Below are 25560 nucleotides of genomic sequence, written 5' to 3' on the forward strand. Positions count from 1 at the left end.
TAATGTGGGATGTTGATACAAGAAGGAAAGGGGGCCAGAATGAAAACATCTGAAACTTGATTCCTTCTGAAGAGTGTGACTGGAACACAGTTAATCATTATCTATTTGCTAGTAAGCAAGTACATGTTTGCTGGAAGCAATTGAACTATTGTTTTAAAGATTAATGGGTGGGAGAAACATTGGTTTCACAATAACAAACAAGTGCTTTCTAGAGCAAAGGCCTTGGGCCAGCATGTGATGTACTGGTGCCTTGTTCTGAGCAGCAGCTGTGTGTTCCCTTCTCATTCCAGCTTATGGTGATTTCATAAGCAGAAATTGTTCATGTCTTTCATTGGCAATAACTCAACTCAGAGATGCTGAAATAAAGTGCATGTCAAGGCCTTGGCAGTGCAGGATGAGATAGATTCACCTGGATAAATGAGAAGCCAATTTTGAAAATATCTGATCTTTGCTGACTGATGTTTCTAATGGGAAAATTTCTAGTTGTGTTGTGATGGCCTTTTCATTTATATCAGTACTTGAGCTCTGGTCCTCTGGTGAGACTGGCCAAGGAGAGGAGTTCTGCATAGGCTTGTCTCCACAGAATGAGCCCTCTGCATCTCTTTGGGGCAGCCTGGCTGGGCTGTTAGCTGTGTGCAGGTATGTTCATGTGTCAGAGGCTGAGCAGTGCCTACCAGGGTACATTAGATGTTGGCTAACCTCGGAGGAATGCTGTAGCTGTGTTGTACCATGTTTCACTGTCAGTGATACTGTGCAGGAACAAAAACAAACATCAGAGATGAGATGAAATGGAGATGTGTCGTAGGTTCAAGATATATATGGGAAGGTGGGGGAGAAATCTTCTGTTAGCAGCTGGATAAGGGCTTGACTACAAAGAGGGCTTGAGTCAACAGAAGCTGTGTGGACTAACCAGAAAACTGTATTTCCTGGTTAAACAGTGCTCAGTTTTCTGCTCTGAAAGGGGACAAGCAGATGTCTGTACGGTGCTGCCGGTTCCAGGAGGGCTGCATTTAAAAAGTGCCTGGTTTTGTTTTCTTCTGTTAGCTTGCCATGGCCTACATGGCTTTTTAAATTTCTAGCTGACAACATAATCTGGCTGTTGTGCATGGTTCCCTTCTGTGCAAGGCCTGTGTAGGCTAAGCGGAGGACTGCCAGTGGGGATGCAGCTTTTATCCACCAAAAGGGGTTTGTCAGGACTGAGCATCTTTCAACAATATATTAATAGATTGCAGTTATGAGCCCTGTCGGTACCCCCTTAATTTTGCATAATTTATTTTCTAAGCTGACATGTTTTATACCACAGTGCACGATTTGCTTCTGTGAGTGCTGCTACTGCATGTCACTTCTGAGTCTTTGGGAGCTGCCTAGGAATTTCAGAGTTGTGCCTGTCAGAGCCAGGGAGATCAGGGAGGCAGATGAGCCGGTGAGAGGAGGTCACATGGCAGAACAGCACAGGGTGGATAGTAATGTAAAGAGAGCAGGAGGGGGCTGAGTGGGCAGAGCAGAACTTCTGGATGTGCTGCTGGTTGTAGGGGAGGGATTTCCTGTTAAGGGAGATGTGTTTGTAGCTAGTTGCTTGTAGAAGACTGAGTTGAAGAGGAGGGACAAAGAGTGGCAGGAAGAGTTGATGCTCTATGTGGATGGCATGTGACAGATCCGCTGTGATGGTGGGATTCTCCTTAGCTTCAATCTCTTTGGCTGCCTGATGGTCCTAATTCTTAAGGACTCCCGTTTTATATTTTACACTGATACAGGAAGGGTCTGAGTGGTGTAGACATTCAGTTGAGTTTCCTGGCAGAAAGCATTGATCATGAACCACAATGAGCAGTGTCACTGGGGCAGTGGGAGCTGGTTTCCCTAGTTCCCAAGGTGTCAGGACTTGCTCATTTTCAAAAAGAAGTTTCACTGGACTGGCTCTTCTGACTATAATGAAGCACTTCTGTGTTAGGTAGACTCCATCAAGTACCAGTGATATGGATGAGAGGCAGAAAGTTGACATCCTACTTGCCTCCAACATCCCTCAGAAATTTTGGTCCTCATCCCTAGTACATTTTCTCTCATTCTACCCCACAGCTAAACCTTTCTCAACTCAAACACAAGTTTACAATGAAAGACAACCTAGTTTTCAGCCATTCATTTGAATTTTGGGTTTTAGTCTTGAAATAGCCACTGTCTAACGTCATAAAGTCTGTGTGCAATATACGGAGGCCAGATTGAGGCACGAGCTCCTGCTGGTTTCTCTGTGGTTTTAAAAGCATATGAAGGACATGGCTACTCTCTTTTCCATCACATGGAGTGACCTGTGGGCTTAGGACTGAGAGCAACCTGTTGGTAGTGGTGCAGAACAACTTGTACGTGCTGGAGGGAGTTTTAAATGAAGTCTAATTATTGGGTAACTATACTAGAACACAAAAGAAAGTGTTTGAGAATCCTTTTTCACATTGGCAAAGCCACAAACCTATTGATATTTTTCTAATGACAAATGTATCATTCTTTACCCTAGCATTTGTTTTTTTTCTTTCTCAGACTTTTAGTAAACTGCTTAAAGACTAGACTGACTTCAGATAACTGTTGATGCTAAATTACAATTTGGACTATATTGGTCAAAAGCAAAACAGTGTTTCCAAATTGCCACTGCACAGCAGTATTCAACAAATGCAGCTGGCAGGGAGTGTTTGAGTTTGTTTTGCATTTACCCACACAGTTAGAGGGCATGAAGCTGTATGGATTATGGACCTAGAATTGCAGGCCTGCCTGTTTACAGCTCCAGCTGTCAAAGTCCCTACAGGTCCAGGTGCAAGCAGAAATCTAACTGAATTTGGCTTCTGGTTTTTTATCATAAAGACAATTTTCCTGTTTTAGGCCTTCATTAGAAGATCTACTAGTACTGCAAACTACCCCTAAATGTTTTTTTCCGTGGGGATTAAGTATCTCAGCTCCTAATGCTCTGCAGGCTTTTGCTAGCTTAGATGTCTTGATCCCTGACCCAGGTGTCTGTGCCAAGAGAAACTTTCAAGTGCTGATGCAGTTACAGTGAGAAAACTGTACTTCTGTGCTTGCCTTGCCCCTGGATCTGGTTGTACCGAGTTTTGTGAGCAGTCACTTGCTCAGGAAGTTCTGGCTGTGCTAGGAATGGGTCTCCAGTCTGGTTTTGTGTGTTTGTAAGTCATTCCTTGCATGGGCAGCCTGCTCATGCAGCAGGGCAGCCAAGCAGCTGAAGCTGCCTTCACAGCCTTGTTGCTGGAAGCTGCTGGGACCTGGCTGCCTCTCGTAGAGTCTTCCATTAAAATTGGTCTTGCTCCTCCTCCAAACATCCTCAGCACTGTTCTACAGTATTTGATGCAGGCTCTTACTGGAGTCTTGCATTTTAGTTCCCATCTTAAAATCCTATCTCAAACTACTTTTATGGGAAACTTTTGGCCTTTATTTGTATTTGGTTCCTTTACTACTTACTGGACGGGGAAAAAAAAAGCTGTGAATTTTTAGTCCCCAAAGTATCTACTGAATTTTCTAAGATTCAGGCTTCTTGCTGTATTCTTTGTTGGAAGCCTAGGTTGAGCCTTGTTTAATGATCCTCATGTGACTTTTGTGTGCTTACTGGGTATCACAGTTTAAGTTAGTGGCTAAATAAAAATATTCTATAGTCAGGCTTATTCTGAATTTATAAAATGTATTAATACATTTGAAACAGGCAACTGGTGACTGGAGTGATGAGGAGTTGCAACTTGCAGGGTTTTTTTTCAGAGACAAGAGATCATGTTGGCATTGAACTTATTCCAGGATGCTGTGCATCCACTAACCTTGGCCCAGAGATCTATGCTGCTTTGGGATGTGCAGTTCTGCATGGAAATTAACACTTTAGTGCCCTGACTCTTCACAAAGGCTGTAAACAGGGTGATATAGTGTAAACTGCCTGAAAACAGCAAAGGGCATGGTTAGATGAACATCTCTGTAGAAGACACCACCAGCCACTTCAGAAGGAAATGCATCAGGACCTTGGTCGGAAGGAAATTACTACTCTGATTGTGATGACTTTGATTTCCCTCTCTAGCTAGTAACTGAAGGACCTCTGACACATAATTCCTATTTTTACATGGTTACCTTGGGGTGAAGTACCTTCATGTGAGAGAGGAAAGGAAGCAACAAGAGCTTGCTACTATTTCAGGACATGGTGAGGGAAATTTAGTGCACTTTATTTCCTTTTGAGACTTGTGTTTAAATTGGGAGTCCCTGCCATGGGGCAGGGAAGGAGGGTTTCTTTCCATTATCTTTACAAATAACTGTGGTGTCTCAAGTGTGGAGGTATTTGCAGCTGGTGTTGAGGGGGTGTAGCCAGCTATTTGCTGAAGAAATGCACCATTTATCCATCTATTTTGTATCAGAGATTTTTAGCCACTTCCCAAACGACCACCATTTCTTCACTACTAAAACCTCTCCCTTTATTCTTAAGACTTTATCTTTCTCAGTGTAGTTTTCTGTATGTCAGAGTCCTTTCTCGTGTTTGATTCTCAGACTCCTTCTGTGTGTATCATGATATGTAAAGTTTTATTCATTATTTTATTCTGTCAGTCATGTCTGGTTAAAGACGTTTTTCATAGGTATGGACTGGGTAATTCCTGTTTATTTTTGAAAATTCGTTGAAGTGTAAATGAAAACTCTCTTCACAGTGCTGGATGTTCAATTAATTGAATGTTAGGCTTACATTGGAAAGGTTGTATTTCTGAGCAAAACAGCTCAAAAATACTCCTTTAAATAAAAACCCATTAAATATATAATGGAGAAAAATTCAGGTAAAGATTTTTTTTTAAATTCCCTTGGTTATTCTTGTGTCTGTCTGCTGTACCAATTGTGTACCAGTGATAGCAAAGTAAAAAATGCCCAAAGAATTAAGCAGTCACCACCTCAGAGAACTTGTTTATTCTCTATAGCAAGGTGGTAATTCCAGAATATTTCCTCAGCGTGATTAATGGTGAATCAGATAAAAATCCATTCTGACTAAACTCGGGGAGTGCCATTCTCAGTGTATTCTGACATGCCACCATTTTGCTATTTCATTTTCTTTTGCTTTGTTTATCAGTGATTAAAGCTACATCATTAGGTATTATCTCTCAGCCAGGTTATTTGTAGGCCATCAGCTGTGACTTTTTTAACACAAACACTATGAGACACTTCTTGGCAAGTGACCTCTTTGGGTGGGAATTGCTGTCTTAGCAGGACTTACTCCAGTGAAAAATACGTCATTTCAAGTAAAAGGTTGGGAAGCAGTGTCGCTGGCGTGGCTCTTTTAAAAAGTCATGGGGATTAGTTGCATAGATCTTCTAAATGTGACTATGAGGATTCATTTCTCTCTGAGCCCAACCTTTATTTTTTTCCCTTCAGGCGCAGCTGGAGGCTCAGAGGGCGACTCAGGACTTTCAGAGGGCCACTGAAGTGCTGCGTGCTGCAAAGGAAACCATCTCACTTGCTGAGCAGAGGCTGCTGGAAGATGACAAGCGTCAGTTTGACTCTGCCTGGCAAGAGATGCTCAACCATGCTACTCAGAGGGTAATACAAGCTTGCCCCAGCATCTGCCTTCTCCATACTTTGTGTTCTCCTGTGGTATATGAGGCCTAGGTTCTGAAAGACTGAATTTTTCTTTTGGTCCAGATGCACAACATGTAGGAAATGAAGCTATGAAAATTATGAAGCCTAAGGTTGAATGATCTGGGCCTTGGCTGCTTCTGGCTCAACTCTAGTTCTGTCTGATGGTGTTACAGTAGTGGTGTAGCTGTCTACAGGAAAAAAAAAAGTTATTGCCATCTATTTTACAGGGATAAACAATGTCTTAAGGCATATCTGCATTTGGAGTTGTGCCAGAATAATTCATGGGGATACCTATTCCTGAATTCGTGTGTTATGGGAGTGTTTACCCTGGAAAAACAGGGTATGTTTGTTCGTGTTTTAGTATAACCTGTTCTCAGTATTGACTGAATTGAACAAGTTGGTTTGCTTCAGAAATGTGTGTTTGAGTGTAGAATTGCTCAAAATTGTGTGCTGCATTTTAAGCTTGCATGCTGCTTTATCCTGAACTAACTTTGGAATTTAGACAAGGTCATACATCCTTTGTAATGTCTTTTTAAAGCTGCAGAAGAGATGCACTAAAAAAGAAAGGCAGTATTCTTTCTAACAGACGTCAGGAAGAATTTTCCTGTCGTTTGTCTTCTCTCTGTTAAAAACCAAAAAAGGCAGAAAGGTTTTATTTTAACATAAAAGAATCAAAAATTGAAGTTAAAAACCTTTGTTCTGTCATTTCCTTAATATGCCAGTGAAGCTGAACTTGCTATTCCAAACGTGCTATCATGCCATACAATGCTCATATTGTCTTGCAGTCCTCGGTGCAACAGCTCTGTTCTCTTGCAGAAGCTTCTCAGTCATAAGAAAGCCTCTATTTCAGAGTGAATTTTAAAATCCAGCTGCCTGATGAAGAAACAGGGAACAGAAAGGATGTTTGCTGTGTGTTGGGGAGAGATAGAAAACCTGGCATATATTAATGAGAAAATGAACTCCAGGGTACCATTTGTGTTATTGTTTCTGTTATCATTTGTTATTTGCAGATGTGGTGACCTCTGTGTTTACAAGGGGAGTCCCACCTTTGCAGTGTGTGTGTGCCAGCTGTCATATTCCCTAGTTATAATCCCTGCTCAATATGAACAAAGTCCAGAAATAGATAATTTTTGATTCTCAGAACTGATAGATGAGTTTGAGTTGCTTAGCTCTCCAGACTATGGAACTACTGAGTTTTGGTGGACAGTGACAGCAGTCACATCTGCCACCTACATCCCTCTAGCTGGCATAACAAAAACTTGTGTTGGGGTGGGTGACAAAAGGAGCAATGGCAACTTGAGAATACAAATGAATTCTTCTTTTCCTTGGCTATTTCAAAGGCATCCTTGTGTCCTTCTCGAACCCTTGATCGTTCCCTGACAGTCTGTGAGAGGTGTGCACCTGAGATGAGCAAACCCAGTGATTCAGAGCAGCAGATGGCTGCTGGCAGTGTTTGGTGGAGTCGTGCTGGTGGTGTTGATAGGTGCCATCACAAGGATCCCTGCTTGTTGGGGAGGGCTGATTCAAGCCATAATGTCTGATTTGTTAGAGCTGGACAGTAAATGGGGAACTTAGGTGTACTTACTGCAGCTGTAAAATCTCCTAGGCACTGACTGGACTGTATAGAGCAGCTGAGGGCTCTATGAATGGAAAACTTGTGGCCCAACAATTCCCAGTGCTTAAAATAGTCTGGGTAAACTCAGTTCCCAGAAAGCACCCATCTGCACCTCTCCATGGTGCAGCAGGTTTTGAGAGAGTTCCATGGAAGTTTGTCTCACAATTTTCATTTGCCATGGTGGAGGTCTTAAGGCCAGAGCCAAGAAGGGTGAAAATGCTGTTGGAAGTCCTGACTGCACACACCCAACATTAATTTGTTTGGAGTGCTTGACTGAGTTTTGTATCTTCACTGAGAGTGGAGTGAAAACTTCACTTGGCTTCAGTGCGTGCAATTAATGAAGTGCTTACTGTTCAGTGAGGCAAACAGAACGATTGGGATCTCAGGGAGGAGAAAACATTGGCGTTCCTGACCAAGCTATGGATGAAAAGAGGTTAGAGAATGGGATCGTTTAGAACAAAAGTTCCCCTTGACTGCCACAGTGTTGCTGACAACTCAGATCATTAACTAATCACTAATGGAAGAAACTGTTTCTGTGGGTGAAGTTTGAGGATTAAGAAACAGACATCTCCTACTTGCACATATAAAATTGCTCTTGGAGAAAGTTTTTGCAGTCTGGTTATTTGGATTTTCTAGCTTTTTTTTGCATGCATTTATAGATGACAGTTGTAGTGGGCAGAGAATAATATTGCACCAGGCCTTTTACAGCAAGGACTCAAGTGCAGAAAAGCACCTCTGAGCTAAATGTTAGAAGTGGGCTACTAGTCCATTTGTTTCTCTTCTGATAGAAATGTCAGGGCAGAATAAAGTGTTTTTATTTGCTGTTCTTAGGCAGCAGGAGCAGGCTTTACTGAAATAATCTGAAACTTGGAACCAAAGCTGAGCCCTGTAGCAGCTTGGTAGCTGACAAACACTGTAAACAGAAAGCAGAAAGAAAAAGGGTAGGCAAGAGAACAAATGGGAAACTGATTTCTTACACAGCTGTGTGTGGAAGTGCTGCCAGGTTACTTTTGCACTTGACCTAATGGATATAGACAAACACTTGGGTTCCAGGGTACCAAACAGGAAATGCTGTTTCCAGGCCCTCACTGGGAGGAAATAGAGATAAGGGTTGTATGTTGTAATTGCTTTTTGATGTCTTGATAGTCTGAAAAGCTATTAACACTGTTTTCAATGTGACAACCTGTTGGGCCTCTGTAAAGAAGAATTTTGTAGCCACTGATCTAGAAAATAATACAATTCAACTGATGCAAAATGAGAGAGTTACTGAAATTTTGTTTTTCCTGGATGAGCAGGAAGCATAACGTGTGGAAAGTCTTTCTGTTTATGGAGCAGACGGAACCAGCATGAAAATGTACATGGAGCACAGGCTGTCACTCAGAAATTTCTTTGCACCTTGCAGTTTGGGCTGTGTTTCTAAAGGAGGCTGGGAGCTGGATTCCTGACTACCTGCCGGGGAAGATGCAACTAATCCCTGCAAATGTTTGTGCTTGAGCTAAATGTTCACAACAGAGAAGCACTGGACTGTGGTGAAATCCTGCAAGTCAGGCAGCTGCTTTGCCCACTTCTGCTCTTAACTTGATGTGTATTTCAGGGTAAAGTCTTGTGGTTTTTTCTAAATGTCCATTTTTCCACAGATCTGAGAAGTGTAATGACACTTAGATTGGAATTTAGCTCATGGTGTCATGTCTAGAACCTGACTGTATATCACAATTACTTGCCAAAAGTTCCATTATAAAGAAAGGTGATCTGATTAATTAGTGGTGTCTGGAGAACAATGCATGTATCCAGAGGGGCAAGTTCATTGTAAGATAAATTCTCTGTTGATTATAATGGAAATGTAGACAGGCTTGATGAGCTTTTAAGCTGCCTGGGGAGGAAGAGTACTTTTCACTCTTAGCCATTGGCTTACCGGGATTTTGGTAACTGCAGTGTCTCTTTAAAATTTGGAGACGATGTTTTTGCTACTGGGTATCAGCCTGTTCGTTCCTTGAATTGTAATGCTGCAGCTTGGGGTGCAGAGAGCAGGGCTATGAAAGAGAGTCCTATGAGAGGACCAAAGGATATTGAATTTTGGAGGGATGGAGGAAAAAGATCTTCACATTTATACTCCTGTTGAAGATAATTCATAAAGATGTACAAAAGGAAAGTACTGACAGATGTGTTACCTTTAGTTTGATACAAGCTGGAGCAGAAAGGAAGACCCTTCATGAATTTCAAGAGAAATTGCTAATTTCTTATTGCTGATGCAATCTGCACTCTTAAAAAGGTTCTGCTTTTACAGTCTTTCCTGAGGTATGTTGAGTTCATAAATTCTGGCAGGGAGAAGAAATGTTTTGGCTCTTGATCATGAGACATTTTAAAAAGGAGAGGATGAGGGGAGAGTAAAGAGGGAGGAGGCATGCTCCCTCTTGGATTAATTTGGCTTGTGAAGCTCCCTTTGATATTACACTATGAAGTACCATCTGTCAGTGTAAAATGTGTGGGTGCTTTCGTGATGTAGAGAGGAGAGATACTTCCTGCAGCTAGAAAAAAATTAGAGGAAAAAGGGGGAGAAGAAAAGTCTGTGAAAGAAACAACAAAAAACCCACATCTTTCCTTGTCCTGATCTCTCTGTCACTTTATCCTGGAAATGCAGTGATTTTTTGCAATCCCTCATATTGTTGATTCTCTCCTCCTGGTTTACTGATAGACCATTGTCTCTTTCCTCTTTTATTTTTAATTCTTCCCCTAGAAGAACAGTCAATTTAATGTTTAATGAAAGAAACAGTCCTCCAGAGTAATTCTCTGGCTGAGATGGTCGGCTTTGCTCAACTCCACTGATAAAATTGTTCTTCTGCATCTGTTATTATTACTGAAATTTTGCCTGGAGTCCATTTTTACTTCAGTTTATGGAAACATTTTGGGTAGAACAAAGCAATTTGTACAGACTTATTGATGGTAGATATATACTCTACACTGACCTTCCATTTCCAGACAACTGGGTAGGAAATAGAGGTAGGGGAGGAGAGAAGAGGAATTGATCAGTCCCTGTGTTGGGGTTTTTGGCATGTTTTGTTTCCTATTACTTGTATCTTATAGCCCATGCTACCTGGGAAAGTGAGCTCTGCCTGGAGTAGGTGATCCAGTAGTTAGGGACAGGCAAGGGTGACAGGAATGTCTGGTGGTTGTATGGGTATCCTGGAAGTTCATCCATTCTGGGTGTTTTTTGTCCAAGAGTATGTCCCGTGCTCACCCCAAGGGTGAGCTGAAAGGCAGGTACAATGTAAGGAGGCAGATGTCGTGAGCAGCCTTTGTTTGAAGAGGTATCATCCTCACTTTTTTTTCTGCCTTTTTCTAAATGATGCTGTTGCATCTGTGATGGCTTAGGAGCACCTACAAGGCAAGGTGGATGGTAGAAGCACTTGGGTTGGACAAACCAGCTTATTTGGAACTGTAACCAAGAGCTTGTTTACAAGTCCATTTGACACTGCAATTTTTTCACTAAATGTATTATTAGCTCTAAATAAAAAGTGCTTCTTTCCTACATAAACCTATCTGTCATTTTCTAAGCCTTCTTAAGGAGGTGAGGAGTTTCCCTTGCTGGTCTTACTTCCCTGCTGCAGAGGTGGCAACATGATTTACAGGTTGTTTATGTCTGCCAGCCCTGATGGAATGACATTCATTTAAATGGGACTGGACTTCTCCATTTAAAGGCTGTTTGGCTTTTGTGGAAGGGTGGATGATTTCTCTTGTTACTTCTTGTTTGAATGAAGTGCTTAAATACATCTTGGCAGATGATGGATCTCTGCAGAGGTACCTTACAATCCCCCAGGTAATATCCTGAGCCTTGGGCATGCACCTTGAGCTGCTGTCCCAGGAACAGGGAGACAGGCTGTCTTTGCAGACTTGTGTGGATAATGCGAGTGTGAGGACAGAATTCCCACAGGAAAACAAGGGTTGAGGAGGAGAGAGATTTTCTTACATCACTGATTTCTCAAAAGGATGAAGTATATAGCCTTTTTTTCCCCTTTCTTTCTGGAAAAGGTAACGAATGTGGGTATATATGGCTGGCAGCAAATTCCACGTTTTTCAGATATTTTGAGGTGTTTGCAATCTGTCATCCTCAAATCCCAGTTCTGCAGGGTTCAGCATTTCTGTGATGTTTGATATGAAATGCTTGAAAAATCAGTACGATACTGGACACCTAACCTGCTTTATGACCCTGATGTTGGTTGTACTTATGTGATTTATCCCAGATATCGAAGTTTATGCTAATTTTGCCCCAAGAATGTGATGGACTGACATGTAACTGAGCATTGGCAAATTCCAGTTGCTCCATTATTTTGTAGCTTACGGCATTTTTAAATTGCAGGTTCCTTGCCACACTAGAAAGAAGATGAACCACCTTCTGTGCAGTCTTTGGAGATTGCAGTTTAATTTAAGAGACTTACACATTAAAACCAGCCTTGTCTGACATGTTTCAGTAAGGCAAGTCATTGCAGCAACTGGCTTTAAAACAGTTGTTTGAGATAAGAGGCTGCAGTTTGTTTTTCAGGATGCAGGAGAGAATATGTTATGAGCCTGATAGGTTTTTGGGTTTTTTTCTCTTCTTTTTCCCTTTCTTTGAAAATGGATGCCTTGTACATATGAGAAAGTTGAAGAGTTGAGTGTATTATTTTATATCTGATCAAAAGATCCTTTGAAAATCTTTTATTTCTCATAATTTAAAGTTCTGTAGCATTTCCTCTTTTAATAAGGAGTGCTGTGTGCAGATGAACAAAAAGTGGCCTCCAGGTGTGGCAGCAAGAACTCCCAGTTGATGCTGATGGCTTTGGCAGTTTCACTCTTTCATTTAGGCATCAGAAAGGACAATAAGACAATTTCCCTGAGAGGAACAGCGATCCAAGTGGGTCAGAGTTGACCATCTCTTTTCCTTGTTCAGCTCGTGCTGAGGGTTGTGAGGACTAGCACACGTTTTCAAAAAATTTGAGTTTTGTGGGTGAGGTTATTTAAAATCAAGATATTTTGAATATTCTCTCCGCATATGAGAGCTCAGATGCATAGTCTAGTGGTCGGGGCCAAGTGGAGCAAATTTGTGTGAAGTTGTGGAGTAGTTGGTATTACAGCAAAATCCAGTACTGGGGAAAATCAAATCCTGCCATTTTTTGTATGAATACCTTCATAGCTGCAAAACAGGAAGCTTAAAAAAATTGCCTGCTTTCCCCTCATTGCCAGACCAACAAAGATGTGACACCATCTTTCTGACTTCAAAAAAATCAGTCACCTCCCTGTCTGGATCTTGACTACTAGTGCACTAAATAAAACACATTTTCTGACTTACACCTTTGTGTAAATCTCAAATTTGGACAATAAATGCACCCTGGATAAAATTACTGGCAAAGCTTGGCTATGGGATACCAACAGTGCAGCTAATGGAGAGACATTTACTTTCCCTCTCCCTATGCTTGACAGCCCTTTCAGTGAAAAATGTTTTCTTAATATCCAATCTCAAGCTCCCCTAGAGCAACTTGAAGCCCCTTCTTCTTTCCTTTAGCTTATTACTGGGGAGAAGAGGCTGATTCCCACCTGGCTTCACTCTCCTTTCAGGGGATTGTAAAGAGCAATGAGGTCTCCCTGAACCTCCTTTTCTCCAGGTTAAACACCCCCAGCTCCCTGAGCCACTCCTTATCAGACTTGTGTTCTGGGTATCTTGATACATGATGATAAGGGGCTGGTCATCAGCAGAATTCTCCTGGTCTGCATAGTGGGGGTGTCAGCTCAGGGCTTGGACCTTTGCGTTTTCAGTGTTGAAGCTGTGATTTCAGGCGTGTCAGCTGTTCCAAGAGAAAAGCCATCTCAGACACACAATTTGCTAGTGCCTGGTGATTGAGGCCAAACTGTATTTGAGTCCTTTCTCTGCTGTGGTTGGTGTTCAGCCCTTTCCAGAGTGATGGGGCTGCAGCTGGGAGCTGAGCAACCTGAGAGGTCTCTGCTGGGAAAGTCAGGTTCCTGGGAGAGAAGCAGGAGGAAACAAACATTGCCTTTGAATGTAACTGGGTGACTTCTGCTAGTGTTGCTCCACTTGTGAATACCTAACTGGGTTAAAAAATGGATGATCCCAAAGGCTGAGAGTCTTCTGAACTTCTTATAAAAGAGATTATGTGAAAAGCTGTAACACCTTTGTCATAATTTACACAGTGTTTGAAGATCTTAAGTAGGTTCACTGGAAGTAATTTTTTCTATACCCTCACTTTCCTGACATGAGCTGATTGGAGAGATTACAAAGTTGCTGTTAATTGAAATGATAAGAAATGGATCATTGTGTCTTGCTGCTCAACCTGGTTTTTTCCCCTCCTCTTGAAGGTCATGGAGGCAGAACAGACCAAAACAAGAAGTGAGTTGGTTCACAAGGAGACTGCAGCCAAGTACAATGCTGCCATGGGAAGGATGAAACAACTGGAGAAGAAGCTGAAAAGAGCCATCAATAAATCAAAGTATGTTTTACGTTTGGAGAGGAGTAGTGGTGAAAGCTGTTTGGGGGAAATACCTGCTCTGTGGGGTTTTTTAACTTGTGAAAATTGCTCTTTGGTTCCTCTCTGTGTGTAGCAGCCTCACAGCACAATTGGTACTGTTATTTGGCCTTGTTGTCCTAAGTGTCTTTTGAAACTCCTGACCTGATGGACTAGTGAACTACATGGGATAAGAAACCTTTTTCAAGCAGCACCTTGGTCTTGTTCTAGTGCACTGAACTCCTTGGCATGTGATTTGAGGAGCAGACACATGAGATCCACACAGGTGCTGTCTGTAGAGCTCTGTGCATGTTTCGCAGCCTAGGATTGTTCACAGTTCTTATTTTTAGTTAGGAGAGCAACAAAGCAAGTGACAGAAAGCTGGATGGTGCGAGACTGCACGGGTGTAAGGTGCTGTACACGAGGCTTGTTTCCTTCCTGTTGCTGCCATGGCAAAGCTGTGAGAGAGCCATTCCTGGGGAAGGGACCACCCTTCAGAAGGCATAGCTAAGCAGCTTGTGTCATTAATAATTGTGTCTGCATTTGCTGTGCAGTTTGGCTCTGTTGCAGAGAAGTGAAACAGCTTTTTACTCAGAACCTGTTTAAAATTTTGGCCCTGTTTACAACCAATTCTTAATCCTCTTTATATTTCACAGTCTTTTTGGGTTTTTTTTTAATATTTCCAGACTGTGGCTTGTCTAAACAATCTGTTTGCTGTATTTAGCTTTTAATCCCCTCCATCTAAAAATGACTTTTTGGTGAAATCGGTCAACTGAAAATCTATTTTGATTAGTGTTTGCTCCATTCAAGAAAGGATTAGCACTTCTCAAGCAAGATTCAAGCATGTTTGCTGAAATAGTGTAGTGGTGTGACTTCCTAGAATGAGCTGCATGCTGTTTGTCTAGCACTGCACAGGGGCTGTGAAAACCATCATCAGATCACTTAATAACAGATTCCTTTGGATAAAGGCAATATCTGAGAACAGTTTTGGCTGCCGGGAGTTCCTTCCATGCAATAAGATTTAAAATAAAGGCCATGATTAAGTTGTCAGTGGGGTCCTACATAGCTTTTTATGATGATTTGGAGCCTGGTGTTCCAGCTGCCTCTTGTGTGATGTGCCTCTGAGTTCTCATTTCTTTGCTGGAACTACCCTCAGAGGGGTGTCTTGTGTTATTCTCCTTGGGCCAAGCTGGTTTCCACTTCTGTGGAAGATTCCCAGTGTATTCTTTTGTCTCACAGCGGGGTTGACTGCAGGATAAACCATCTAGGTAGGGTATTTTGGAGATCCTTTAATAAAGGGTTTACAGAAATACCACTTCTAACCTAGTACTGACGTGAAAGATGCCTGATGGCACAAATAGTCCTGAATATCTTTGAAGTTATGCTACATAGGGGTGTTGGAAAGGTCAGTCGTCTCCCAGCATTGCAATTTTCACATAAAGGAAAATTGCAACTGTTCTGAAAACATCAGTGCTATCAAGTGGCTATAGAAACTGGGAAATGAGGCTGCTGAATTTGGAGCTGTTTGTACTGTAGGGTGTAGCTGGCCTCTAGTTGTTTTTCAGGGAGGATTTAACACCACCATCCTGCTCTGACCTTCTCCCTGGGTGGTGTGGGAGCACTGGCTGTAACACTTAGGCCTTTCTGGCCTTCTGTTCATCTTCTCTTTAAACTTGTGGATAGACACACTGAATGAGTTGCTCTCTTTTCGGCAGAAAATAATTTGCATTTGCTCCTTGCTTCAGTTGGGATTAAGATGCTTAAAGCATTACTATTTTGAAAGCAAGACATCCTGGAGGGAAGTCATTTAGATGATTGCCATGTAAAGTTGATGAGCAGAGGATTACTGGACAGTTTTGTTTTGGTTTAGCCTTTTAATTTAGTTTTTGGGTGCTTACTTGCTTGTGATCTATGAATGTGCATACGGCTGCATGTTCTTAACACTTACCAGATCTTCTGGCTCAGTGCCTCTGAGCTGCAGGATAATGAACTCGCCTGTGTTAGCTGGTTTTTGGAAGTCACTTTCTGCTCTGGTGACTTGGGCAAAGTGCCTTTCACTCTTCCTGTGACTGACTTGAAAAGCACTTTGTGCCCTGGGCTCAACCAGCCCATGATGTAGGACACTGCTTGCATCAGTGAATGCTTGTCCTGCCCTGCTGGGTGACAGGGCCAGGGATGTCAGGGAATGAAGTGACCCCAGCACATGGGAGTGCCTCCCCTGCCAGTGCCCTGGTTCCTGCTGTGTGTGAGCCATAAGTGAGCAGGAGTATTTATGTGTGAGCTCCTGCATGGCAGGCTCGTGCAGCTCAGGTGGTGTTTCTCTTACCTGCTGCAAGTAAACATCCCTGCTCCTGTGTGCACGTGTATGTGTGTATTGTTTTTTCACACCATGCAAACAAACATGTGCTTGTCGCTGACAGGGGATTTTTTGCAAGGCTTGTGGAAGCTGGTGGGAGGTTAGGACTCGAGTCTGGTTGTTCCCTCCCAACTGGTACCAGGGTAAGGAAGGTTGAGAATCAGGTCATTTGAGGTGAGTGGGTTTCACTGCTTTCCCTGTGTGTGTTTCCCTGGAACACCATTCTGTCAGTATCTGTGTGCTACCATTGCTTTGAGTTATAGGAGTTCTTTATTTGTTGGTCCAAATTCTCAGCTGCAGTGTTTTATTTGGCCTGACAGGTGCATCTGTGTAACCTTTGGCAGGGTGATGCACCTCTGCCTTCCCTTAGTGGGACATTTTGGCTGGATCGATGTCACTGGAAACATTAATACTTAGCTGTGTGCTCCTGGTGATGGTGGAAGGGTGCTTAAAAATATCAGAGCTGGAAATAACCTATTCTTATGGAAACACAACTCGGTTATTTTGTGTGTGACTGTGTAGTGAATACAACGCTTCAAAGAATATAGGCTCAGAAAGCAACAGTTTCACACTCCTGAATTCTAGTGCACAGTCCAAAATGCAGCTGCAGGAGGGTTTGCAGCTCAGAAGAGCCTTGCTGTCAGGGTAGAAACACAACCAGTGTAGTTCACATTCTATTTCATGTAAAGCCACATCTGATTGTTTATCTCTCCCTTGCTTTCTAGGAGAGCTTCTGAAAGGGGCGCGGAGGAGGATAGTGAGCCCTGTGAAATAGCAGGGCTTTTTTATTTTTGTGTTTTGCTTGGTTTTGTTTTTGGGGTTTCTTTCCCTTGTCCAGCTCAGTGTTGTATCAGATGATATTGTCTTGTGGGCTTCAAAACTTTGAGGGTGGAAAGTGGTTTCTAGGCTTTGTACTGCACCTCTTGTACCCCTGTCCTCTTGCAACCTTACAAGCAAGTTTAGGGAAGTGCCTGGTGGGCCACTGTTGGGAAGTGCTGTGCCCTTGTGTGTGGTGCTCTGACCTCCTTGACACCCTCTCCTTCACTGAAAAACCCAAGATCCATCCCTCCACCCCCCACACCTGAACATGGAGCAGGTTCACCTTCAGTAGGAATTTACATGTGCCGTGGGCTCAGAAATTAGCTGGGTAGAGAAAAGATGCCTATGCCTGAAGCTGGATGTTACATTTAAATATCTTGCAAAATCTAGGCCTGGAGGAATTATGCTGTCAACTCCAAAAACTGAAATGTTGCAATTTGTATTTAGGTCAAAAGACGTATGAGAAATAGATGCTTTAGAGAATAAGAGGGAGACACTGAGAGCATGTGTAGGTGTTCCATCATCTGGATTGTGGTCTCTTGGGAGTGCAGTGATACACAGAATAACTGGGTTAATTCTACAAAGAGAGCAACTCCCACGCCAGTATACTGCATTCAGTCGCAGTGATTGTAAACAACTGTTCTTTGTTTTTCCACAGACCTTATTTTGAACTCAAGGCAAAGTATTATGTCCAACTAGAGGTATGTATGTAATTCAGATCCATCTGAAACTCTTTACTGCTTACAGTAAATACTGAAATTACATCTGAACTGCTCCAACAGCTATGTTGTGTTTCTATACAAAACCAATTCAAAACCTCTTGAGCAATTTGCTAAGCACATTTTAAAGATAAAAGACTAAGAGTCTTTGTTTTCTTGTGTGAAATAAGAGTGTTTGAACTCTGTCAGAACCAAAAGAATAGTTTGACTGTCTTTGCTTCTTTTAGTTTAATGTGTCTGGGATTTATTTGTTTGTTGTGGGTTTCATTCTCTCCCCTCTATGTTTTATGCTTCAGACTGTTTAACTGTACTTGGGGTGCTCTTTTATGTTTACTGGTTGAACCAATAAACAGAATAAGTAACCTGCTTGCAGTGCTTAAATATTATGCAGATGTCAATTTCTGATTTGTCATAAGAGGGATTTGGGATTTGGCTGGATAGACTTCCAGGGCTTTTTGGCATCTTTGCCCTGCATTCTGTGTGGTGCAGCGATGTCTGGCCAGTGCTTGGGCATAGCATGTGCCTTGCAGGGCTCAGTGGCCCTGGGGCTAGCATGGCAATTCTGTGTGGCATGGTAATCCCTGCTATTACAGCCAGTCTTGGAGCTGCCAGGGATGGGAGGGCAGTGTAGCCCTACAAATTTAAATGCAAGAATCACTCTCTTTCTACTTGAGTGACTTTTGCTGCACGTGGCCCCCAAAACTGGGAGCCTGGCTCCTCAGAGTTGCAGGGTAGTGGCCGGTGCTGTTGTTGTGTGGGATGGGCACAAGGTTTAAGTGGAGCACGTTGCCTTGGATTGCTGGCTATGGGTGCAGGAAGGCTCCAGTGGGATGCTGGATCAGTAGGAGCCTAGCTAGAAAAGGATTCCTATTCCTTGTCTGGGGTGCAAGGCATATCCAATAAAGGTTTTGTGAGCCCTTTCTTGGGCTGCCTGAGATTCAACAGCATTTTGTAAGCCTTAGAGACTCTGATGTGCATCCTTTTCCTTGCCAGGTTCCAGGCTTGGGTGCCCTATCCTCCTCTGCCTTGCCTGCCTGCAGCTGCTGCTGCATCAAGCTGAACCCTTGCCTGCCCTGGGCTGGGTGCCAACCCAATAATCTCTGCTGCCTAGAAGCATCTTTTCAGAAATTCCCTTTTTTCCATGAGCAAAGGCACACTGTGGGCCTTTTGCTTCTGCGTGGCAGCTGCTTAATGCCCTCTTGAAGCAAGGTGATTGTGTAAACTGTATGAAAAAAGCACAGATTGCTTTTAATGCACAAAATAACCAGCACTGAGAGAGCTACAGACACACAAGCAGTGTTTCCCCTTTGGGAAACAGGATGTACAAAATTCTTGCTCTTGCTGAGGGTGGTGTTGGTGCCTGGGGACACAGGAACTGCTGTGTTACACCTGTCAGGCTTTGAGGTTTGCTGCTTTTTGCTCTGTGGGTTTAGTGAGCAGAAATGACAGGTTTGGTGTTCAGCAGAGAGTGAGGCTCAGCCCCTTCAGGGGTGATCCCAGCCCTGCTGTGCCCTGCAGACAGGAGCTACCAGCAAACCTTAGTGGTGGTTCCGGGATAAGCAGTGACCTAGCTGAGAACTGCATTCCTGTTAAGGAGAGATCCTGCATGTTCACATTTTAGCAGGGCCTCTGCTCTGTGCTTAGCCATGGGCCATGACCACACTCCTGAGGCAGCCCCGGCCCCTGGCTCCCGTGGCTGGCCTTGCTGTTGTCTCCCTCACAAGTGCCACTACTTGTGCCAGGGTGCTTCTGAACTCTGCCATCCCCTAGATACCAGCCCTGGTTTGTGCTTGCCTGTGCAGAGCCAAGGCACCTGGGCACAGTACAGAGAACTCTGTGCTGTGCCTTGTTTATAGTCCATATAATCCTTGTTTGAAAGTCCATCTAATACCTGTCTCCCTTGTTAGCAACTGAAGAAAACAGTGGATGACCTGCAAGCCAAACTGGCCCTGGCAAAGGGAGAGTATAAGACTGCCTTGAAAAACCTGGAGATGATCTCAGATGAGATTCATGAGAGGAGAAGGTCCACTGCCATGGGGCCCCGAGGATGTGGCGTGGGTGCCGAGGGGAGCAACACCTCTGTGGAAGATCTGTCAGCGAGTAAAGCAGAGTCAGACACCGTCTCCAGTGAGTACAGAGCCCTGTCGTGCTTGGGAATATCCCATGGGCATTGTAAGAAATGCTGACGTTAGGGTTGCTCTGTGTATTCTGCAGTTTTGAAATTTGCTGGCTGTTCTGGGACTGTGGCTAAGTTGTGACGCTTCTTGTTATTGCAGGAGTTGATTACATTCTTTAATAGCCAATTTTCAAGGGAAAGGGTAATGAGTTAAAGTGCATCAGCCATTCCCTTAACATCCCTGTAGTTTTTTCTACAGTGCTGTATGAAAGGAGCAAAATTAACACTTCAAAGTATGTGTCTAATTTTAAGCCAGTGGTACTGCTGCCAGTGATTCGCCTGGGGTGGTCACAGGCTGTCACAGATCATTCAGCCAGTCTGGGAACAGAACTTCTGGATCAAGTGCTTGTCTTCCAGTGCTGGACCTGTGGTGTAGGGAGCTGAAGTTGTGGCTACAGTAGTACAGAAAGGCGTGATGCTCTCAAGGAAGAGTGTAAGGATAAGCTCCTTTGTGCTGCAGTCTTTGCCAAGGTGTGATTTCAGCAGAACATATGTGCTTTGAACAAGGGAAGTGAAGAAGCAGCAATATGCTGCTCTGTTGTGTGCTGAGGGGCTCTGTAGGAGAAATAGGTGACAGCAACAACCTCCAAGGAAGCTCCAAACAAGCAAGGTAACCTCTGCTTTCTGGTGGCACGTGGGGACTTGTGTTGCAAAGTGAGTCACGACTCCATGTGTTTTCTGGTGAGTTTGCATTTGTCCTGGCTTTGGGTGAAAGTGGATAGATGGACATTACATGCAGCCTACTTTTGCCTCCTTCTTGATTCAGAAAGTATGTTTCTTGTTGCTCAGTCTCACAGATTCCAGTTTAATTTGTGTTTTAGCTTCATTTCTGCAGGGAAAAGGCTGAGTCAGGATTGCAGGAGTTCATGATTGCACAACGCTGGTGCCCAAAGGCAGAAGATGCAATTTCACCACACTTAGACTGGCACTAAGGCCTTGTAGGTCCATGGTACAGCCTTGTGTGAGCCATGGGAGCTGGGAGGCAACCCTGGGCTGGCCTCCACCCCCTGCAACAGCAGGAGTTTCTGCACAATGTGCTGGAGCTGGAGCTCTCTAACTCAGTACTGTGCAGGTGGGACCTGACTTGCAGCAGCAAGTGAGTGCTGTGTCTGGACAGCTGATGCAGCCAGGTTTCAGTATGGCTGCTTCTCTTCTGCCACCCTTAATTCATGAGGTTGACCCTTTCCAATCTAGGCAGGAATTGCCTCTTTTGGATACCCACAAGTTCCCCTCCTCATGCAGAAGGCTTCCTGAAAGCCTTAGGTATAACTGAGTCTGTGAGAGTATTTTGTGCTGAAGGAGTTGAGGGACCTGGGATTTAGGGGCAGAAAGAGCCAGGAAAGTTCGTATTAATTAATATTAGTTGCTGGCTCCCCTGGCTGCGGCTGAGGCTGAGGAACAGCAGTGTGGGCTCATCCCTCTCTTTGAATTGCACGGTCTGATGTGAGTGGAAGGACATCAGCTTGTCTGGTGCCAATACAGAACTGGGTTATGACAGGGCAGGACTAGCAGCCTGGATTAAATAATAAAATAGCCTGGATTAAGTTCTCATTGTAATACGGGGGCAGCTTTCCACCAAGATCCTTTTATATCTTGATTTCTGTCTGCCAGAGTTGGATAAAACACCTTGTCATCAGCAAGAGTTTCTTGGCCCTTGCAGATGCTCCTGTGCATTATGGTGAATTTAGATGTGAAAAGGAAGCAACAATTTAAGTTGTGCTGCTTGTAGACTGCCTGATGTCAGTGCTTCTTGCCAAGCAGAGGACTCTAATTGGAAACATCTTTTTTGCCAAACCTTTTATTGCTTTCGCCCCCTGCAAAGTTATCTGTACTTCTCACCATATATTGAAACGCAGCAAGTGAGAATAAAGGCCCCTCTGCAGTGTTAGATTTGACTTCATTAAAAACAAAACAGCAAAACCCAAACCACAAGAAAAGCTGTCTGTGAGTATGAAGTGCCTTGGAGAGGACTCAGGAAGATGGATTATGTTGTTACCCATCTTATGTTTGAAGCCTTTTGGGTTAATTTTGCAACGTGTTAAGTGCAGTTCTGCAATGTGCAAGTGCAGCAGAAGGAGGTTGACCATCTCTGCCATTACCATGGCAGTAGCAGCCTCTCTTGGCACCTTCGTGTCCGAGTGGTGCCTGCGAGCCCCAGGCTGCCAAGGTGACAGAAGAACTTCTTTGAAGCTTCTCCTTTGAGCCATTTTGTTAATGCTGCTGCTTTGCTCCTGCCGCTCTTCCAAGGTGATTCTGAGCCTTGCTAACAATGGCAGGAATCACAAGGAGGAGGAATTGAAGATGACCTCAGGTCACTGTGGGTGTCCTGCTGTGTCTGGGACTCCTTCAGGCCAGTGTGATTCCAGCACACACTTGTGTGGTTTAGAGGCTGATGTGTATAGAGAACCTTCTGATCCCAGCGGGACTGCTTGTGTGCAGAAGTCTTTGGTCCCTATCCTGCAGTGAGCCTCTGAAGTGTGTTGAATTTCAGCAAAATCTACACCCTTGTCTTGCACAAAATGGAGCCTTCTTTAATGGGTTTCTCCTGTGCTTGTTCATAAGAATCCTGCAGCTTAATCTAGACAGACAGACTGGAGTGGGTTTCCTTTAATTAGAATTCAGATCTGAGCCAACACAAGCAGGGAAAATAATATGTTATTTTTTTTGGTGATCCTCGTTCAAAAAGAAATCTGGGACCTGTGTCTTTCTGTATAGCACCTTAAATAACCAGGAGGCTGTGCTGGGATCAAGATAGTGCTGGGGGAGGCAGACACAGGGAATTAGGCTTTAACCTAAGTTGTCTACTGAAGACCACGAGTGAACGAGGCCAGCAGGGCCACTAAAAATCCAAGAGCTTCTTGGCATGAGGAGCAGTAGCTATTGCAGAGCTGGCTTGGCTGGCAGGTGTGCTGCTCCCCAGGGCAGAAACACGCTAAGGCTTTGCACAGGGGGCAGAAAACCAGAGGGGCAGCCCATGGGTTAGCAGTGTGTCTGTGTGTGGGAGATGCAAACCTGAAAAACTGCCTTTGCCTAGGAAGGTGCAGAAGGGGAGGCTGAATTACTAACTGGAATATTCTCTGAACGTTGCAGTGGCTTCAGAAGTGTTTGAGGATGATAACGGCAGCAGCTTTGTGTCCGAAGAAGATTCAGAAACTCAGTCAGTGTCCAGCTTCAGCTCTGGTCCTACGAGTCCCTGTGAGGTGCCCACTCAGTTTCCTCCTGCGACACGACCTGGAAGCCTGGATCTGCCCAGCCCTGTCTCCCTGTCTGAGTTTGGGATGATCTTCCCTGTCCTGGGCCCCCGGAGTGAATGCAGTGGGGCCTCCTCCCCCGAGTGTGAAGCTGAAAGAGGTAGGCACAGCTGGATACATCCTGGGCCAATGTTTTTCACCTTCATAAAGGGAGCAGGAAAAGCATCCCTGCTCCCCTAGGCATATGCCAGGGAATGCTCTGAGCTGCTGGCTGCTTCTTTGGGGAAGGCAATTGTGGAAGGCCCTGTGTCTCAAAGTTAACAACCATGTCTATAATTAATTACTGTTCTCCTGGCTGGGAATGTTTCCCAGTTCTGTCTTGATGCAGGGGTTTGAGATTTCTCACTAAATAAGTGATCAGTGAGATTCTCATGGTACACTTATTTGGAGGAAAATCTGAGTTCATTTATTTAAATTACTGTCCTGCTTTTTGAAAATCTTGCTTTCCAGGGGAGAAAAAAACCCAAAATCTTCACAAAAAAATAACATGCCAGAAAGAGCTTCTTGCAGGCTCTGCCAGCCCTGGTTGACTAATTCAGACTAGAGGATTACCACTGCCCTTGTCTGCTCCATCCTAAGGCTGTTCTCACTAATTTTCTGATGCAGTGCACAAAATGAGCACGGCTTGGAAGGCAAGCTTGGTTTTGTTAAAGCATCTTGCTCCTGCTCCTGTAATTTCTGTGTGCTTTGGCAAAGGAAGCTGCAGAGGCACCTGCTTAAAGCTTAACTTGCAGAATGAAATCCGGGTTTAACATCCAGTTTAATCCTTTCTTTGCAGGGGATAGGGCAGAAGGGGCTGAGAACAAGACAAGCGACAGAGTGAACAAGAATAGGAGCAGCACCAGGAGCAGCTCCACTGAAGGGCTGGCTCTGGATAACCGAATGAAGCAGCTCTCCCTTCAGTGCATGAAAATCAAAGAGGGAATATGCGCAGGCAGGAAAGCTGCCCAGATTGGCTGAGGCCTTCTCGTGCCCCATCCTGAATAATGGGAGTCTAAATATTTATATATGAACTTCTAAGTGTTTGAAGAACGTTGTGCCAATAATATATGCCAAATCTTAAGCGTTTACTCTGAGAATTTAAAAATGCACTAAGAAGTTTAATTGATGCGGAGGGCTGAAGTTTTTATTCAGTAAATCCTTTGTAGGCTGGACGAGTTATCAAATGTTTAAGGTGTGCTCATATTTCAGAGACTTTGTAAATTGTTTTGTAGCAGCCTGGCTGAAGCAATAACTAGTAATGTTCCCGTGTAAATTCATGCCAGTCGGGGGCCTGAAATTCAAGCCAGACTTTTGCAGAGAGCAGTTTGGCTTCGGTTTTGTAGAATGAAATGCTCTTTAGATACAACCAATCTCTTGAGTACAAGTGGCATAATCTTTAAACATCTGTATTGGTCTGTATTATGCTGAAACTGTAGAAATATTTTGTATACAGGAAAGCTGTTGCATGTGTGGGGTCTGAAAGCCTTCACTCTTCCCTTGGTGCTCACAGAAAGGATAAAATGAGTCATGCCTCTAAAAGCCTGTAAAACAGACGGATGACAGGAAGGGAATGGCAATATCCAGCAGTGGGCGGCCCTTTCTAGACACCTTCCCAAGTCTCAAGGGCTTGGACTCCGCAGGTGATTGCAGTGACCAAAAAGAGTTGATTGGCCCCTTGCCCTTCTGCTTCCCTGAGAAGTGAAGTATTATTTTTCAGCACTTTAAGTGTTTTTTATTTTGTTTTATTTTGTTTTTTCCTCAAAAATGGGAGTCATAGATGTTTTCAGGATGATTATAAGGGGTTTGCCCTTGAAATATGCATGAAGAAAAGGAATTGCCAGTGTAGATTGACAATGTGTTCTTACGCTTCTCTGTAGGTTGTACTGTGTGGGGGTTTATAACTGTTAAAGGGACTTGGGATTTTAGTATGCCCTAGACAAAGTGTTCAATAAAACTAGAAAGGGCACGGGGCATGTTTTGCCAGCAGCTGTTAGGCAGTAGTAGTGTCTGATAATTATGCTAATAAGTGGTAGTAAAAATCCTAGGACTCTTCAGTTTTGGTGACTAAGCATTTCTGAAAGCACCATTTTATCTAAAATGTCAGTTTATATTGTTAATTTGATGGGAATCTTAGTATTGCCCAAAGTATTTTCTATTCTATGTTTTTGCAGTCCTGTTGTATTTCATCCCTGCCACAGCTTGTGTATCTATTCTCAAAGTTAATGTAAATTCTTCACACTACAGTAAACATTTTTGTTTTCCACATTTGGAGTCTGTGCAAGTGAAGTTTATCTCAAGTGCTAGGAACCAAATCTTCTCCCACAGCAAGTTTAGCCTCCAACTATCCACTTCCAGCTGAAGACTGAAGTTGAGGTCACACTGGTGTTAGAATCCATTGTGGTACGTGGGCAACTGCTGCCTCTTTCCAGCTTCCCCAGTCCCTGCACACGTTGCTCACATTTTATTCTGAACTGTGCCACAAGACCGGAGCTTTAGTCAGGTTCTCCAAAACTCCCTTAGTGTGCAGAAGAGGGAGGTATTCTGTTACATAAGACCTCTGTATCTAAT

General features: G+C 43.7%; 1 protein-coding gene across 1 annotated transcript in view; it reads left to right on the forward strand.

The window, feature by feature from the left end:
* SH3BP5 (SH3 domain binding protein 5) overlaps nt 1-25257 on the forward strand; it is a 51110-nt gene extending 25853 nt beyond the window's left edge. The window contains exons 4-9 of the mRNA XM_014878381.2: nt 5380-5544; nt 13544-13674; nt 17523-17565; nt 19491-19710; nt 22850-23110; nt 23789-25257. Of these exons, the coding sequence (XP_014733867.1) occupies nt 5380-5544; nt 13544-13674; nt 17523-17565; nt 19491-19710; nt 22850-23110; nt 23789-23970 (1002 nt within the window). The 3' untranslated portion in view covers nt 23971-25257. The remainder of the gene's footprint in view (nt 1-5379; nt 5545-13543; nt 13675-17522; nt 17566-19490; nt 19711-22849; nt 23111-23788) is intronic.
* The last annotated feature ends 303 nt before the right edge of the window (nt 25258-25560 follow it).

Source organism: Sturnus vulgaris, chromosome 1 (assembly GCF_052056855.1).
Source record: "Sturnus vulgaris isolate bStuVul1 chromosome 1, bStuVul1.hap1, whole genome shotgun sequence".
Classification (NCBI taxonomy): domain Eukaryota; kingdom Metazoa; phylum Chordata; class Aves; order Passeriformes; family Sturnidae; genus Sturnus; species Sturnus vulgaris.